This window comes from Anopheles moucheti, chromosome 3 (assembly GCF_943734755.1).
Source record: "Anopheles moucheti chromosome 3, idAnoMoucSN_F20_07, whole genome shotgun sequence".
Classification (NCBI taxonomy): Eukaryota; Metazoa; Arthropoda; class Insecta; order Diptera; family Culicidae; genus Anopheles; species Anopheles moucheti.
In genome coordinates this window covers 77,575,488-77,593,784 of record NC_069141.1, presented here as the reverse complement: position 1 = coordinate 77,593,784, position 18,297 = coordinate 77,575,488, and the positions used below count along the sequence as shown (strand labels likewise).

General features: G+C 42.2%; 1 protein-coding gene across 3 annotated transcripts; it reads left to right on the top strand.

The window, feature by feature from the left end:
- The first annotated feature begins 224 nt into the window (after positions 1-224).
- LOC128303921 (zinc transporter foi) lies at positions 225-17,734 on the top strand. 3 transcript variants are annotated; one of them, XM_053041010.1, is made up of 4 exons: positions 225-304; positions 12,517-13,373; positions 13,868-15,664; positions 15,745-17,734. In XM_053041010.1, exons 2-4 carry the CDS (start codon positions 12,828-12,830, stop codon positions 15,892-15,894), a joined length of 2,493 nt encoding a protein of 830 aa, XP_052896970.1. In that variant the 5' UTR covers positions 225-304; positions 12,517-12,827; the 3' UTR covers positions 15,895-17,734. The 3 variants fall into 3 exon arrangements, with proteins under 3 accessions (XP_052896970.1, XP_052896968.1, XP_052896969.1); XM_053041008.1 differs by having other exon boundaries at positions 251-351; XM_053041009.1 differs by lacking the exon at positions 225-304 and adding an exon at positions 710-762.
- The last annotated feature ends 563 nt before the right edge of the window (positions 17,735-18,297 follow it).

Sequence of the window (18,297 nt, the reverse complement as noted above, 5' to 3'; positions counted from 1 at the left end):
GTAATTACACATCCCGTGCGGACTGAAACGGTTTGGACATGGCGCCAACATTTTGTTTACTTTTTTGACAGCACTGTGATCGGTCTCTCGGACAAACACAGTAACTTCTTCGAGCAAATTAAAAAAAATCTGAGCATGGTTGGAGCATTTCCACCGGGCTGTTCACTGTCAATCGAATGACAACCCAACACACACACTCGCTCATTCGCCTACATGCATGGCATAATTGCACATTGAACAATTGGTTTTGTGGCCGCGGAGTGCGATGTAAATATTGTTGCCGCTCGTGAAACACATTACACAGGTATCAGCTCGGTGGGACGGCTTTCGTGCATGCGTGAATGGTTACATGTAAGCAAACTTCATCCCGTAAACCTATCCTTTCCAAAGACGGTGCATTACCGTAGGTGTCTCCTCCATTTGTTACCGGAGGTGTCTGCATCACGGCGGTGATTACGGTATAGAAGCGGCATCCGCTTCTAGGTGGCCTCGTGTTTTGTACGGTGGTTGTGTCACAAAATTTCGATAAGAAAATGGTGCGTTGAAAGCAGCTGCAGAAGGTGACAGATGTTCTACGGTGACCACGCTGCTGCCACGGTCTAAAGTATAATCGTGTGTGCCGCCCTGGTCATTGTTTCTCGCACAAAGTCCGCAAAGTGAGTAGGACGTCCTACTAAATGCAGTGCAAAATAGAAAAGGAAACGGTGGTGCAAGATCAGGGAGGAAAAATGGAGTCTGTACGATTGTTGCTTCCGGTTTAGGGTAAATTACCGCAGTGATAGTGTAGTCGTATGTTTAATTTTGATATTTCCAGTCGTGCGATGAATATCCGCGATACGGAAAATCGTGCGCCAAGTGTCAGATTTGGTGCAGACGTCCGTTTGCATGGCTGCGTTTTAACCGGTGGTAAGAAAAGAGTGATTGCTGCCGGACAGGAAACCAAATTGCATCCGCGAGCGTGAGTTGTGAGATGAAATATGTGCGCTAAGGATAATGCAATCGAAACAGCAACATTAGCAACGCTATGTCGTTTTGCACGGTGCATAAAACCAGTCCAAGAGTGCATAATTTCACCGGTCAATTATTGTGTCTATTAGAAACAAAAAAAAATCAAACGCGAAGATGGTCACATTGTTTGAAGCAATAGGATTGTGATCGATTTTTAAACCTTCAGCGGCCAGGAAATGGAAAGTGAAAGTCCTGTCGTGAAAAGTGAACAACACCGTCAGAAACGCACAGCAATGATGGTGGGGATCTCCATATTGGTGTGGTGGGCAACTACCAAAAATGGTTGCAACTTTTGCTTTCGAGTGCCATCTTTTGCGTGGGAAAGTTTTTTTTTACTGTCGATGCGTCTGTAGGAAGAATCGTTAATCAGTTGCTTTGTTTGCATTTGATTTACATTCTAATTATGACGAATTAATTTTAATTTCGTCCACAAGTGGTGATTTCGTGAACAGAATAAACTGGACATCGAAGTAGCAAATGAGAAAATAATCGCGAAACGAATGGCAAATGTTCAACGTGCATTAAAACTATTTCTGCTACAACTGTCCATAACGCCGATGAGAAGTGAATTCATGTTTAACATCATGCTACCAACCAGCAAGTGCTAGTTTTACTGTGAGAAAACTTCCGCTCAAAGAAGTTATATTTGTGCACGCAAAGTTCCTTCATTTACTCTGGTGTTCTCGCTATATAGCGCGCTAGTATGTTGGAAAATTGAACGGCAAAAGGCAACGATCTGCCACGACAGGTGAAGCAAGCGATGAGTGCGTGTGTGTGGTGCGTGCGTGCTAAAACCGTGTCACGCTATTTTCGATCTGCTGCGCCCTCGCGCTGATCTTCCTCCGATGCAAGCAACCGATCAGGATCTCCCCGAATGTCTCGTTTGTCGCTCAGCACTCTTCTTCGCTGTACTTCGCACAGCTGCTTGCAGGAAGCATTTTCCTCAGCTAGTGTTGCTGTCACTATTCACAGCTGGAAAAGCGCCCTGTGAACTGTGATTGATTAAAGTGTCCATGCATGAAATAGTTTTATTTACAGTAAAAAAAATACCCCCCAGTGCACAATGTTGCATAAACACGCATGGTAATCGTATTCATAAATTATTCACTTATTACCTAGTGTGGAGTAGTTTTTCTCTGCGAAGGAAGTGGTAACTGCAGCCCTTGTTTTTTTTTTTGCTTTGCTTTTTCATTATTATACACATTGTACGGGCATTTTGCTATGGTTGATAAAGTTTAGTAAGTGGTAATGATGGCAAGCTTCCGGTGTTATTAGTAGCACGGCAAGCAACTATCATTATGGTTGTGTGTACAACGCCAAGTGAAGGAAACACCTGCGGAACAAATCCATTCTCTTGTTTTAATATTTGTTACTTTCTCCTTCGACTTAGAAAAAATAGTTTAGCATAGCGTAGTAATGAATATTCTGAACAAGTGTTAAATTTTAACAACGCTCATCATTCATTACAGATTATGTTTCATTATCTTGAAGCATTTGTTGGATGGCAAAAACTAACAAACCAATGTCGATAGAAACCTTGAAACGAATAAGTAGGCTATGGAGGAAACTCTTGCGCACGCACCAAAAAGTGTGACCTGTTGATTTTGCATTGTAAATATCTTGCAGAAAAGCCGTATACGTATACGGCATAAATAAACCAACAAAAAAGTGGACAATTTTTGAAGCCATATTCGGTCGAACATTTTGCAGTCATTACACATGCCGGTCGTACACAACGCAACCCCCACAACTCATCGATATTGAACATCGTCAGATGGTGTGACCAATAGGTTGGACCTGAATGATGATGATGTGCTGGTTGATGCCGTCTGGTGGGCCTGCAGATGGTGGTTTGATACCTACAGCTATCACCCGGAGGACATGCCACAATGGTGCGCGCGCCATGGTGATTACCTTGAGCTCTTTCCATACGGCATGTGCGCGCGACTTACAATACCAGCCTTCAATGCGGGTAGTCTGCGATCGCTTAAATTCGCCTTTAAAAAGGTCGCTGAAACGCACAATTTCTGTGTGGGCTTATTGCATATACCGGTGCTTTGGTTGAAGTAGGCTTAGTATTCTGTTACAACTTATCTTTGGTTTGGGAAAAATAAGCTCATCAAAAATGTTGATAAATCGACATAAGTATACAAATGTTACTGGCATATTAGTAGTTGTAACATCGTCCAGAAGCTAAATATGGACTACAAAACAGTTTTAAAACCATTTGTCCAAAATTCATTTTAAAAAATGAGCAAAGCGTGGTGAAGTAGCTCCAACGTGAAATAAATCGGGACTATCTTCCACGAATGTTCTACTGTGTATTTGGTGGGACAACAAGGGAATTGTTTATTATGAGTCGCTATCAACCTTTTACAACATTACAAAATTTTCCGAACGATAAGAAATTGAGACTGAATGAATTATTGTGCTAATGTTGTGTGATTATTTTAGTATTTGATGCTACATTTAAAATTCCCAAAACACAAAAACCCGGTGCATATTGATCATTTTTATTTTTTATTCATTCCTCTTTACGTTACCCTGTACCCTGCGCAGAAAGTAAAGGCAAACCATTGTTTATTCCGGTTTATTTTTATGATCGTAATAAATACGTTTACTTGTTTATGTATTGATTTCATGGTCAAGTTGAGGACTGTGATATTATGATTATTATTATCATCATCATCATCCTCCTCCGCACAACCTTAGGTACGCGGTTTATGCGCTCTCAAGTTCAAGAGCCAAACTGTCTGAGTGAGAGAAAGACCTCACGACACGTGCCTTACCGAAACACTCGGTGGAATAATGTTGATTCTCTTTGCCCTACCGGCAATCAACTATCGATATCTTGACTGTTTCAATGTTTCTTTTTTTCTGTTCGTTCGTCACGAGCACAGCTGATAGCGATAAGAGCTATTGTGATGCGGCTTCGAATAAGGGCTAAGGGTTGCTGTTGTTGCACTCATGGATGGGTTGAAATGCAAATTCACAACCAGTGTGACGGTAGGATTGCGTCGGTGGAATTGATGATGACCTACAATTACACACCTGTACCAACTCTCGGGCCGGAATCGATCAAACAAAACGCGCCAGCCAAACAAACAAACATTTGCGCAAAGTGGTTTTGTTTTTTTTTTACTGGTTCCGCGTCCATTAAAATGCACTGTTCTTTTCGCGTTCGCGAATGCAAATGTTCGGTAGGGTATAGGAAGGGCTATCCTTGCTTTATGCGGAAAGAAATAATATGCAATACCTCAGGACTATCTAAATTCTTATCGCTAGTGTGTAATTGATTTTGTCAACGGACGGGCATTGCCATTATGGCTATTACGGGCTGTCAAATCCCATAGGAGGCTACAATTCACCTACCTTAAAGGAAACAAGAAGAAAAAGACCGCGGTTAGTAATTTGGGTGTAGTAAACTCTTTCCGCTTGACCCATGGTTGGCATTACAACACCTTAGAAACTCTGAATTTTCATGGTTTTAGTGCTCCGACTTTTAGCATATTTATATGCATTCACTGTACCACGATCACGAACTTCCATGATCGCCTACCCTTTGAGGCTCAGTAAAGGATCAAGATACTCTAAAGTTTGTAATTGGGATCCAATTACAAGAATTAGTTTATGGAGGTATTATACGACAGACATACAACCTAGTACAATATCTCGAAAAGTTCACCTTCACCACGTACTTGCAGTGTGACTTAACGTTGATATTAATTCAATAATAACTTACTGAAATTTAATGTACTTTAATTGTAGCTACATTGAAAACATATTGCTGGTTCATAAGATTCATCTTGGTTGACGACGCTACTGTAAGACTTAAGAAAGGCTTCTAAACCATAATTCTAAACAGTTTGTAGATCTTGTAATCTACAGTCTACTATCAGTAGCCTGCTATCAGTAATCACGTGTGACACACAAATACATATGGTGGTCAATATGCATCATTAGATCTGGTCATTGTGATACTGGACTATTTAATCCGAGAAGTTTGTTGATCACTAACCTAGTTGGAAGTCAGTCTGCGACACGTGTGCGAGATATTTAAGTAGATCATGTTGGCCCTTGGTCCGGAAGCGGAAAAGCCCTGCCGTAAATTCATTTTTCTTTTGAAGTTATTTCTAAATATTGCGTGAGCACTTGCGAGTTCTAGTATGGTAATGGATATGATGCAAATAAATCCCGGTCCTCTGCGGTCATGGGAAACAATTCCCATTAGCGATATCTCAAAACGATTGTCGCTTATCTAGTCCCATGCAAGTGGAAAGAATGTCTTTTCGATTTGTGAAGCACATAGGTAAATAGAGTGGTGCTTATCATACCACGACCATTCACGGCTAGCTTTAATGTCCTATTTGGTCCAAAGTCTTTTGCGTGACGAGGGAAATAGTAACAGACTTCTGGGCGGCAGAAGAGGAAGACAAGCGTATGGAATACCGCGTGCACGCGTTCGAATTAAGACTTGTTGATATCAATTGAGTAGCGGACAGGGAACTGACCGATTGAAACTTGGCCACCGGCCTTCCCCTGCAATTTGCGTTCGTGTTTAGGACGACGTCCTTGGGAGCGTTTTAGGAGTCACGGCACACAGAGAAACCAGCGTCATTGTCCAGACAACCCTTCACGCAACGGTGGCCTGTCTTCCTATAACGCGCAAAAAAAAAAACGGAAAAAGAACTGGTTGGAATTGAGGCTATGCTTCGCAAACTAATTGTGTTAATTGTTAGAAGATCTAATTTTTAGAACGGCCACCAACATAGGACTGCCACCGTACGTTGATGTTGAGCGGTTTTAGGAACGTGTTCGGTTAAATGGTCAATTTTTGTGGTCTTTTTAAATCAAACTACGATCTTTTGAACTCGCTGATCAATAGCGCATGGAAAACGAAATGCTGAGATATTCGAAGTACAATGGTGCGTTGTTAGCAAATGAGTTGTCTATCAATTTATCAACTAAATTGTATTCAATTATCAGACTTTCTGCCAACCTGCTGCCGCTGTCCAACGAAGCTAATTGACGATTGTTTCGGAATAAAATTTGCATGAACAGATGGCCGTAGTAGAAGTGGTTGTGTGACGCGATATTCCGGATCTATCGATCGTTGGACGTGATCTACGATCCTTTTACGAACATTTGGGAGGTAACTCCTTCACACCACCACTGCACTACACTGCTACGATCATTGCCCTAATCGTAATCTTCCGTTCAATGGTCACCGATGTAATTCTCTTTTTTCCTTCTTCACGTGCGTCATTAACATTGTGTTTTTGCTCAGATCTCCTTTTTTAGTGAGGCTGTTCCGAACACAGATCTGCCGGGTCTGTGCCCCATTTTGGATCAATGAGCTTTGCGGGCGAAGAGAAAGAGTGAGAACCTCTAGCACAACAGTTCCCCGGCGTATTCCGCGGAGGTGGACAAGCCGTCAAATCGTTCCACAATCCGTTCCACACATGGGCATGAAGAAGCGGACATTAGATCCACACAACCAGCAAAAAGGTGCCTAGCATGCGAGGTGCGAAATTGGAGCTAGAATAACAACTCACTTTTGCGATGAATAACACATTAAACGAAAACGACGGCGGGCGAGGCGAAGGGTGGCCGGAACTTCTGTTGCAAATTGCAACACGTGCTCCCTATCCATTGTGGGTGGAAGTGAATTGTTGTCCCGTGCGCTAATGTGGTTATGTGATGAGAATGAATGACGGTGCCACGTTGCTTCCTGCAGTTGCTTCACGCATTTGTACATTTTGCTGTAAACGGTGTGGTAAGTCCGGTCACGATTGACTGCGTCCCGATGTGTGGCGGCGCACATAATACCCCGGTCGGATCGGATAGTTTGGGTTCATTATTTACGACCCATCATCAGCAGCAGCAGCAGCAGCCAGTACTTAGTGTGGTTTGAAGGCGGTACACTTGTCAGCTGTGGGTAAAAACCGTCACCGTCAAGAATGGTGCGGAGTTCATTTTCCAAGCGATAACACCTTCCCGCATTCGCAAACTGTTACAGAACGTAAAAAAAAAAGCTTCTTATCACTAGTTCCTCTAGCAGCAACGACCCAGAAGGCTATGTTGTGTGTTTGCGAATGTTTATGCAGGCCTAGATTTGTGCAAATCAGAGTGGCAAAGCGATGAACATATGACGCATGTTGTGGTTTTAAAACACAGACCCCCGGGTATACATTATTCTGCTAATCGTACCAAACCGACCCAATTATGGCGGGGTGTCTCCCAACAGACGAGCTTTCGCGCAGCATGTGAGGGGTGTACACAAAACCCCCAAGATCCCGCCACAAGCTTAGCTTAGGTTTAGGCACGGTATAATATGGTGTGCGGTTGTAACATATGTTGTAAAAAAAGGCGCCGACAAGAGGAAGTCTAGCGAGAATTGTACAACCCCCCGACAGGGACATTGCATAAAGAAAGTCGTCGTAATAATAGGAACGCTTACAAACTAAAAGCTCGACATATTAAAATGGTTTTAAATTCTCAAACTCATAACCCCATTACGCTTTTGCCATTACATAGCACATCGCGGGTGTATTGTTCGGTATAAAGTTGCGTGCCTGTACGGCTGGTGCTTATCGTGCGGATTTGCCCTTCGTCGCTCAGCAAACGGTGTGTGTGTGTGTTCAATAAATCATGCTTGAAATCAGGATTACAGATTGTTAATTGGCGTTCGGTTCGGATACGGATAAGGTGTGCAATAAACATTCTCGTTTCCGTTTAGTGCTGTTTTGGTTGTTTGTGGATTGTGGTTGTTGAGAGACAAAAACAATATTTTTGAAATTATTCATGTTTCGAATAGTTACACTAGTGATTGCTAATAAGTAATTATGTAAGATTTAGGTGTTGTAATGCACAATGCAGTGGAATGTAACACTGTTGGTAAATTGTGCTTCTCAAATGGCCATAAATTAAAATTATCCAGCTAAAAAAAAAGGAAAACTATCCAAAACGTAATAAACCGTTGCACAGCATGAGGTCCTTTCGATCGACTCGACCGGTAGTTAAAAAACCACACGCACTGGCATAGGATGCAGCAGATTTTGCGCATCGATCATAAATTGCAAACGGCAGCGCAGAGCATATCGGCTTAACGGACGTGTATTTCTTCCCCACATGATGCGCCTGGGTGTGTGATTGCTTGTATTCGAGATCCGTTTTTAGCGTGAAGATGTTTTCTACCTTGGTGAATACGATGATGCATACGTGTAAAAACGAATTCCTTCTTCCTCCCCATTTCGGGTTCGATTACGATTTTGTTATTACTAGCTAATCGGCCCGGTTACAGGGTTTTGCAACAGAATTTTGTTATGTACGCAAACTCAAAGATGTTTTAAAAAGAGGTTTTCTTCCCAATTGGAGGAAGTTGTTAATTTTACTTTATTTAGTTTTATAAACTATCAAATTTCTCACCTCGGGCCCCTTTGGCTCTCATAAAAAAACTATTTGGCAAAGCATATTCCAAGTCACATAGCGCTTTTGTTGTCGTTTTAGGTTTTAACAGACCTTGAGCCTTGATGACTTCGTTCTTCTCTTAGTCTGATATAGCCATTCCTCTGATCTGTACATCTAGCGTCGTGTTTTAGATATTTGATCTTTGTGGTTGATAAGTCCCGAACCTTGGTCATTTATCACGAATGAAATGTATCGTAAAAATATACGTCACGTCGTGTATGCGTGCAGCTCCCATCTGGATAATATGCAACATATCATTTTAACATGAGTATTCTAAATTACAATGAAGCACTTCTTAATATTTTTGCGTCAGATCCCCAGTTGCTTGCTATGCATTTATGCTTTTCGTAGGCATCGCACATAATTTCGTCGAAAGTCGACGTCTTTCACAATCAGATAAAAGCAACTGATTGGATATATCTAAGGTTAAGTAGCCATCCACATTCAGGTACCACAGATTTCCCATGTTTTTTTTCTAACTTTTTCCCCACAGACAGTATATTTGAGTCATGTCTTTCCAGTAACAGACACACACATGTTTAAATTTCATAAGGTGCCATTTAATCAGATGTAGCGGCGCCAGTCTTCTTTAGACAGGACCGGTACAAAATTACAACCCAACCAATCCCTCGTTCCCAGGAACAATTATCCAGGTTGCGGGTAAATAAAGTTAAAAGGCCCAGAATTTGCTGGCCAATATCTCTTGATGTTGTGCTTGTGTCATGGGTTATTGAAATACAGAGGATTTGAAAAAAATATTGACCCTACTAAAAATCTTCTCGGTTACCTGGTTTGATAAAAATTTCTCTATTTAAACTGAGAAGTAAACAACATAGCACAACAACAGCAATTACTCCTGAAACAATCTCGCATTTCTGTTAGTGAAAAATAAAACATGAAAAATTGCAGCGAAGCAAGCAGTAAACAACTTTAAAATATTTATAAGCTACTGTAAAGCATGGTTTTGTTTTAGAAAATAGTGCTACTATTTTCGTGGATTCAACGACCATATCTAGTCTTCCTTGATTTGTATTCATCAGGATAGTGAGTCGCTCACTTGGCACTTGGAAGCGTTGGAGCGACCCGGTGGTTTAATGGTAGCGACGCCGGTCTTCACGCGATCGGACCTGACCAAAATCCTATCCGGATCAATCACCCGTACTCAGGACTGACTATCCAGCTTCGGGAAAATAAAGATACAGAAAGCCAGAAATGGCAGGTTCAGACCTCTTAGAAGAAGTGAGTGCTGCGTACGGGGGTACGGCTCGAATAGGTCGTTTAAGAAACCGTTCACACTGTATCACCGGTCAAAATTAAAATCTTTTTGAAAATCTTGTAAAGGATCCGACTGAAAATGCAAGAAAACGCGCGAATACCCAAGGACAACAATTAAAAACATTCTCAAATTGCGCGTCTGTGGACGTCGATTCGTGTAAAAACCATTTGCTAAAAACATAGTATACATGGAAAAATAAATTGTTGGCGAGAGGATCATAGAAGGCATAGCGAAAGAAAGGATTTTAAGAAGAGCAGTGTAATCAAAAATGATCCAAGGATGTGGGAAATGGTAACATGGCAACGTTATGCGTCGCCTCCAACTAAAATTTGTATAGCGATGTTATTGTGATAAGAGTTTTTTTTAATTAGAAGATTTAAGCTTTCCGTTCAACGGGACGATAGGGTTATCGTTGCATGAGAAAGAGATATAATTCAATCATTTTAAATAATTTAAAGTAGTAAACATGGTCCAATTTATACAAATCTACATAAGGGAGAGCCCTTTCTTTCTTTCTCTCTATTTCCCTACCTCCGACTAACAGTAGGCATTGCATGGTTTTTCATATCAACTGCTCAGAATGTCGTCATTCCATTTCTATTTCCAACTCCCAAATGTTCTAAAACCCACCGCAGTGACAGCGTGAAACACACACATGTGAAACGCATTTTAGCGGCGTTGCACATTGCCCTTTTTGCCACCATGCCGCATAACGCATTTACTTAATCCCACTGTATGTGTGTGAAGGGGCCAGAATGTTGCTCCTCTCTCTTTTACGCTTTCTACTTAATCGTTGCGAGCGCACGGTGTGCGGAAGAATTGCGCTGATTGGTCAAAACTTTTGCTGCCGATGCAGATACGCACTAAAAAGCGGGAACTGTGTGGGAATGCGACGGTCTGAGGCAGATTTATTTTTTTTAAATTTGGGCAACATACGGCGAGTGATAGGAAGAAAGAATTAAAAAATTCCATGCTGTGTGTGTCCGCGTCGTTTAACGGCAAAGAATTTTTTGCAGCGTCAGTTTGTTTTATTGTTGTTCGCATTTATTCTTGCAAAACGGTGGGTTCTCTTGGCGTCCCGAACCGATCTCCGTTATAAAAACGGAAGCAACGGCTAGTGTTAAGTGCAGTTCAGCAGCGCTTACAGTGCCGGGCGTTTGTATAGTACCGATGTGAAACGGTAGGTTAGGTTTAGGGTGGTTTAGTGTTTGGTGGTGTACGATTTTGGGGGTTTTTGGGGCTCCGTGAACTTATTAATTCAGTGAGAAGTGAATAATTTTCAATTCTTAAGTAACGCAAATATTGCTAGTACCTGTCTTTCCTGCCCTACTCGAAACACGAGTTTATTTCTCATTCATTCAGTTTTTAACATTCTCCATAAAGTTGTTTTTTGTATCATAAAAATTACTTTTGGCAAATATTGCGCTTTAATTATTGAAATAAACCTAGAATGGAATTTGCTTCATAAAGTTCCTTACGCTGAAATTCGACTTACTTCACAGATTTCAAACGTAACAATCGCGTGTGGAAACTGTACCTAAGCCTAAGTATTATATTCTCCGTTTACTTGGATATCTGTAACGCGCAAAAATTGATCATTACTATCTTCGATTACTAAACTTTGATGCATTCGTGCGCATTGTTCCGTTGAACACTATCAAACTTAAAACAAAAATTCAAAATGAACTGGAATTATTATGGTGGATGGCCATAAAAAAAAACAAAAAAAAGTAATTTCACTTCAACCGTCAGAACATAGAAAAGGGTGTTTCGGCGGTCAATAATTTCGCCTACATATTCAACCTGCTACTGCTTGTTACACCGTATGCTTCGCTGATGATGGTTCTGGTTCACGATAACCAGCAGTTTGTGAAAGTTTGATCAAACAAATTTCTCCAACCCTCTCAAATATACTATTTTCACTCGAAGTATTGCTCCATCTCCCAGCGACACGCACATCGTAAGGCACCGCTAGAACTAAGGGGTCCTTTTGAAGGGGCCTCCTTTTTTGTGCTGTCGGATGTTGGGGAGAGGCGAGAACCTTAGCGTTTCTTGCGAAGGGCAAAAGCATTGTAGTGCTTTTCCCTCACTGTCAAGGTTATTGAGTTGTTGAATGTAAACCCGGGAGAAGCCCGAAATTAATAGTACGGCTCTGTCGGGGAGCTCTGTGGAACAGGCTTTTTCATTAGCTTCATATTCGCCGTGAAAGGTTAGTGCCGTCGTTTGGCTCTTGTGTGCTGTACACCCAAATTTGGTACCGTTGAGAAATTTTCGGTGTGCGAATTCTTGCGAATGAAGTAGTGTATGTCGAAACCCCCATTACACACACCCATCCACTAAGTGAGGAGTTGCGTTACATGAAGCTAGTGAAAATGTGAATCAATTTATTGGATAGATTTTCAAGTGTAACTGGAACTATATTTACTGCAAAACAATTCGTAATTACATTAATTATTCAACACAGGCTATTTGTATCGATTCTATCGCACGCGCACCAGTTCACGGTTGATTGTGGCGGTTCTGTGTTGTCGCGTTGATCACATGGTGTAGGGGAGTTTTGTCTGTCATTATTAATTACCTCAATTTGTACCAGATATCGATCATCAAAAACTATCAGTATCTTGTTGATCCAGTGACATACACAATGGGGGTTTAGCACAATGCCATACACATATTTTATTGTATTTCTTTCGCACATTGAATCTATTACAGCCCACAATATAATTAACTAAAGCTTTCGTTGTTTCTCTTCTTTTTTGTAGAATAAGATTGAAAAGTGTGAAGTAACTTCTACTAAATAAGGAAAATAAATGGAATTGAAAGCACCTGGTGGTAGCAGCTGTGTTCGGAGGGTACGGAGTGGAGTATTACGGATTTGGTGAAACACGGTACCATTGGAGTTTTAAAAAAATCAGCAATTGATCAGTGAGTGGAATAGACAACTTAATTGGTTAGTTGTCCGGACATTACGTTACACCAAAACATACCAGAAACTGTTTAAATTGAACATAATCATAACACACGCGAATCATACCAGCCGGAAAGTAACTACCAGTCAATTTACGGACCTACGATGGCCCGTCACTTTATGGCGGTTTGTGTCGTGTGCCTGCTCTGTGCGGATCATGTACACTGCAAGCAACACTTTGCCGACGATGGTAGTAAATCGCGCGACACCGCTGGCCGGTCGGATACGACGATACGCGACGTACGATCGCTGATCGATCTTCGGTACGAACCAGTGGCCAACACTGTCACAGGATTCCAGGCGACCAACGATCATGACTGGAAGAGCAACGATGGAAGCCATCGGATAATGAAGCGACATGCCCATCACCATCACCATCACGATGATGTTGAGGAGAAGGAAACAGTTGGCGAAACGCAAACCGAGTTTGACCGGTTAATGAAAGACAAGATGGATCAGGCGATGAGAAAAATTTTCACCGAATACGGCAACCCGGCATTAATGACCATGGATGTGCAAGGGTTCGAACGGATGGCGCGTCAATTGGGTATGTTTCGACTAATACCGGGAGTAGTAACAGGTGACGTTGGGCACACACTGCAGGATATTACTACTAGTGAGTCACCACTGCAGCAGGAGGATCCTCTAAAGGTAAGCACACCAGAATTCAGTAATAGATAAGATAGAGTGAACACACTATACCCTATCACTAATTATGTACTATATCCGTGCAAATGAATAAGATAATTGCTGCAGTTGATACTGAAACAGAAAAAAAACTTGTCTGGTTTTTAAACATCATTAGATATTGAATCGCGTGCACGGTTTAGTGATTGTCAAAGATACAAAAGATTGATATTGCTATGTGTTTCATTCTAGAGTTCAGATTCGTTTTAGGAAATTTTAAACAAATGATGCAAAAAGTATTAACTAAAAGCTCTCTAACAACAGTAAACAGCAAATTAATTAACTTAAAATGGTTCAATTTTGTTGGTGCTTCAGTATCTATTGCCGCGAATATAATATTCGGGTGCGCAATTCCGTATAGTTTGTTTCTTCTATGTTAACTATTGCGGGAACCGTGTCACGGAATGTAGCAAAAGTCTCTAATAGAATGTTCTCTATCACTTGTTCGATTTTTTCAGTGCATTAGCAGTAATGAATTTCTACGGCGCATTACACCACCGATGATACGGTCCCAGGAATGGGAAGATGCAGCTAAAGGTGATAAAAGTAGTTACGAATTTGGAAAAGAAGGCAGCAATAGCACGTCAAGCGGAGTCAGTAATTCCGCTGATGGGCGTAACGTTAAGGACGACACGACAGCAAAATTTATTTTATCAAACGATAATATACAAAACATTAGCATAAGCAACAGCAGCACTAATAGTAACAGCAGTGGTAGTAGTACTAACAGCAGTAGCATTGAGGATCAACCGCTTGACCAAATAGTTTCAGCGGAAGAAAGAATAAATGGGAGTAGCCACAACGAAAGCGCTTCATCGGAACGTCCCACTCGCGTTGAATCCACCGTTATGCTGCGTGATCGCGATCTTTATAATGTGTGCCCGATGCTGCTGGGTCATTTACTGTCGAAGGTGCCACAGGAACGGTCCGGTTGTTTTGGTGAGGAAAGTGTACCGCCACTGCAGGTGAGCAGTCTACAAGAGCAGAACGATCCTCACCAACATCATCACCACCATCACCATCACCGCGAAGGTGGTTCCTCTGAGGCTGCCGTATGGATTTACTCTTCCATTGCGATACTGGGCGTGAGTTTGTGCGGGTTGCTCGGTGTGGCCGTCATACCGTGCATGGAAAAACATTTCTACCATCACGTGATACAGTTCCTGGTAGCGCTCGCAATCGGTACGCTGTGCGGGGATGCACTGCTACATCTGCTACCGCACGCCATGCTGTCCTCGCTGGATAATGCCCGAGCGGCACATGATTCGATGATGTACAAGGGCCTTGCGGCGGTGCTGGGGATCGTGTTCTTTTACTTTATGGAGCGTTTCCTGACCGTGATCGCGGAATGGTGCAAGACGCGACAGAAAAAGGACAAACCACCGTCCCGGGTGCGTGTGATGCGTGATCCGGAGTCAACCTCGTTGCATGCATCGAGTGCCGGTGAGAAACAGTGCAAGCACAAGTACAGCTCCTACCCGTACTGCTACGATGAGATCGCGATGGACACGAAGGACGATCATCACGAGCACAACACAAACGGCACGAACGAAAATCACAACAGTGCGCTGGCCAAGTGTGCCAACCATCATCACAACGGCGAACTAACCGCGGACCACGGTGCGGAGTACACTGGACTGAACAACCATCATGCGCATAACACGCAAAGCAACCATCAGTCGCTGCGGGAGGATGCGAACGATAATAATACGGTATCGACCAATCTGGACGAAGGATCGATTGAGAGCGAGCAGGGTAACAATCACCATCATACCGGTAGGCAGGGCAGCAAATGTTCGGAACAAACGAGTGGGAAACTGCGCCCGGAGAATTACACGATCATCTTGCGCGAGCACGAAACCAAGCACCACGGCCATTCGCATACACACGGACACGTCCATTCGCCACCGGGATCGCTATCAGCTGTCGCCTGGATGGTGGTAATGGGTGATGGGTTGCATAACTTCACCGATGGCATGACGATCGGAGCAGCGTTTGCGAACAATATTGCGGGCGGTTTCTCGACCGCTATTGCCGTGTTTTGCCATGAGCTGCCGCACGAACTTGGTGACTTTGCGGTGCTGCTGAAGGCGGGCATGTCGGCCAAGGAAGCCGTCTACTATAATCTGCTTTCCTCCTTGCTCAGCCTGCTCGGTATGGTGGTCGGTATTATTGTTGGCCACCAGCCGGAAGCATCCGCTTGGGTGTTTGCCGTTGCGGCCGGCATGTTCCTGTATATTGCTATGGTGGATATGGTGAGTATTAATCGACACTGATGGTCGGAGAACAACATTTTCAGCAATGTGCAACAATTTGCATCTTCTTCTTGATATAGATTCCCGAACTCACCTCATCCCATGGTGCAGAAGAACGTTGCAAAACATCCGAATTTTTGTTGCAGTTCCTTGGGTTGACGCTTGGATTCAGCATCATGATGATAATAGCTATGTACGAGCACGATCTAATGCTGCTGTTTGTCGATTAAGCATCTGGAAGTGCATCTGGGAGGTTGGTTGGTACAGCACAATGCAAAAGTTACAGAGTCCGCAGGATGGGAACTCAACCACTCCTCTCTAGCCTAGCGGTTAATAATCAGTTCCTCGACGCCTAGCGTCGTCCTCGTGCTCTGCGGAGCGTACCGCGGAAAGTATACATCAAGCAGAAGTTCAAGCTTGTCTGCACAAGCTCGCCAGTGTCTCTATCCATAACACACGTAGACCTCAATGGCGTCTAGCATCATATACACCTGTACAGTTAAGATATTGGCAACGGAAAGCCGGGATAAAAGTCGAAAAGAGAAACAAAAAATGTAGCTACTACTCTTGCTATTTCTCAGCAGTTTTATCAGGTTTAGCAGAATGCATGGAAGCAAAATCTTAAGAAAGGAGACCCATATGGCAAACAACAATATGCAGTAATAAGTGCAAGGAAGATGGAAAGCTTCTTCCTGCGTGTAAGAATATTGTGATCATTTGCGTAAAATCAGAATCAGAAGCATTGTCCCTAACCAAAATAATCAAGAGCAAAAATGGAACTGACTCCTTAACAAAACTACTAATTAACGTCAGCAAAATGGCGATCCTTGTACAGTACTGTATCATTACGAGTTCGGCTTTTGGCGTTCTTGTCAAAACGGCCATCCCCGCAGTCGTGTTGTGAGTGAGCGACGGAAACGTTGTAAATGTTTTCCCGCCCGTTCAAATCAACACTTCCTCGTCTAACTGTCGGTAGGGTTCTCATATTTTCCCTTCAATAGCATCTAGAGTGGTAGGTTTTCTAAACACAACAAAGAAAAAAAAACAATATTGAATTGCTTCTTCAAGCTCAGATAAATAACACGAAAAGTATTACAAAACTTATTGCATGTTACTACAACAAATAGAAACCACATACCCCCACAACCGTACACAAAAATGGGATGATCTGGAATCGTGTACATTAGGCGCACGCCGGTCCACCAATCGGTGTCATCCCTATTGGGATATTTGGATTAATTTTGGATTTATCTTAATTTTTAAGTTCGTTTTTGCGCCCCTTTCCTCTATCTGCCAATAATATTTAAGGTTTTGCATACTTTGTAAACTTTTTTTTTGCGCGCGTAGTACTTGTTTTTCACTGATGACGGAAATCTTTTTTAAATTCGTTTTTTTTTTTTGTACATTGAAAATAGAATTTTTAGCAGTGTTTATATTGTCCAATTAAAACATACTGTCCACAGCTTCAACGTTGTACTTAGATGATACTTTTACTGTATCAGATCATAGTATCTTATTATTTGTAGACTCAAAGATAACGTTTTCTCCTATAACCGCCGACGTCGATCTTGTGACTTGAATTATCCATAGACGAATAGTTGTCTGCATAATGCAACTATACTATTCGACCAGCCAATAATTAATTCTTATAGATTATCATCTGCAATCAATAACAGTTCTGTCTTAAGTGAAGCATTTCTCTGCAGCTGTACATAGCACCGTTCGAATATGCAATCGTTATAGGTGGCTATTTGAGTTATTCGGTTTAGACATCCTGTGAAGCATTTGGCATGGTAGCGCAAGTAGATAGTACTACGAAAAAAGTCTGGAGAAATGAACAGAGATAGAGACAGAGACAAAATCAGCTCATCTCATCATCAGAAACAACTTTTCTTTGCTTCACAACACTATAGTCTTAAGTAGAATAACAAATGTTGGTAGTCTTTTACGCGTCGTCGATGTTTTTTCTTGTTTTATGTTTTCATTATCTTTTTCTATCCGGTTTATTTTCACGCTTTCAAAAACAATGTAGCGGGCAAAACATAATAAACTGAAAACGATGGAGTAACAAACAAAAAGTGTATCGAATGGATTGTTATTGTTTGAATTTAAATTTGAAAGGAATCCCAATCTATCTCAAAACTGACAAACGAGTAGCAACCACAGAGGAAAAAACTTCACTGATTGCAGTAACCTTTGAGTGAAAGTGTCAGTTAGTCCAAGAACTGCTCTATTGGTGTTATCTAAATTTTTAGCTCAAAATTACACGAGATATCAAGGAGACTGCTGGGGAGATACAGCCATCGTTGCCATGCAGAGCACCGCAAAGCTGAACCGTGTTGCAGCCGTTACGCTGTATACTAACAGCAAGGGGTACTGCTATCGACCAAGACCGCCACCGGAAAAGAAATGGCTCTACAAGCAGTTGCTGGAAAGCGTTCGATCGGGAATACCACCTCAATTAAACCTCGCCAATTCCACGCTTGGTCGGGCGACGTCACAAATGTGGTTGCAGCTGAATTTCGCACATCGGCGAGCACAGGATATAGCGGAAGAATATCACTTGAGGGAGAAAATTGAAACCGTGGTGAAACAGTTGACGACAGCGATTGTTAGCGTGAAAGATTTCTTCG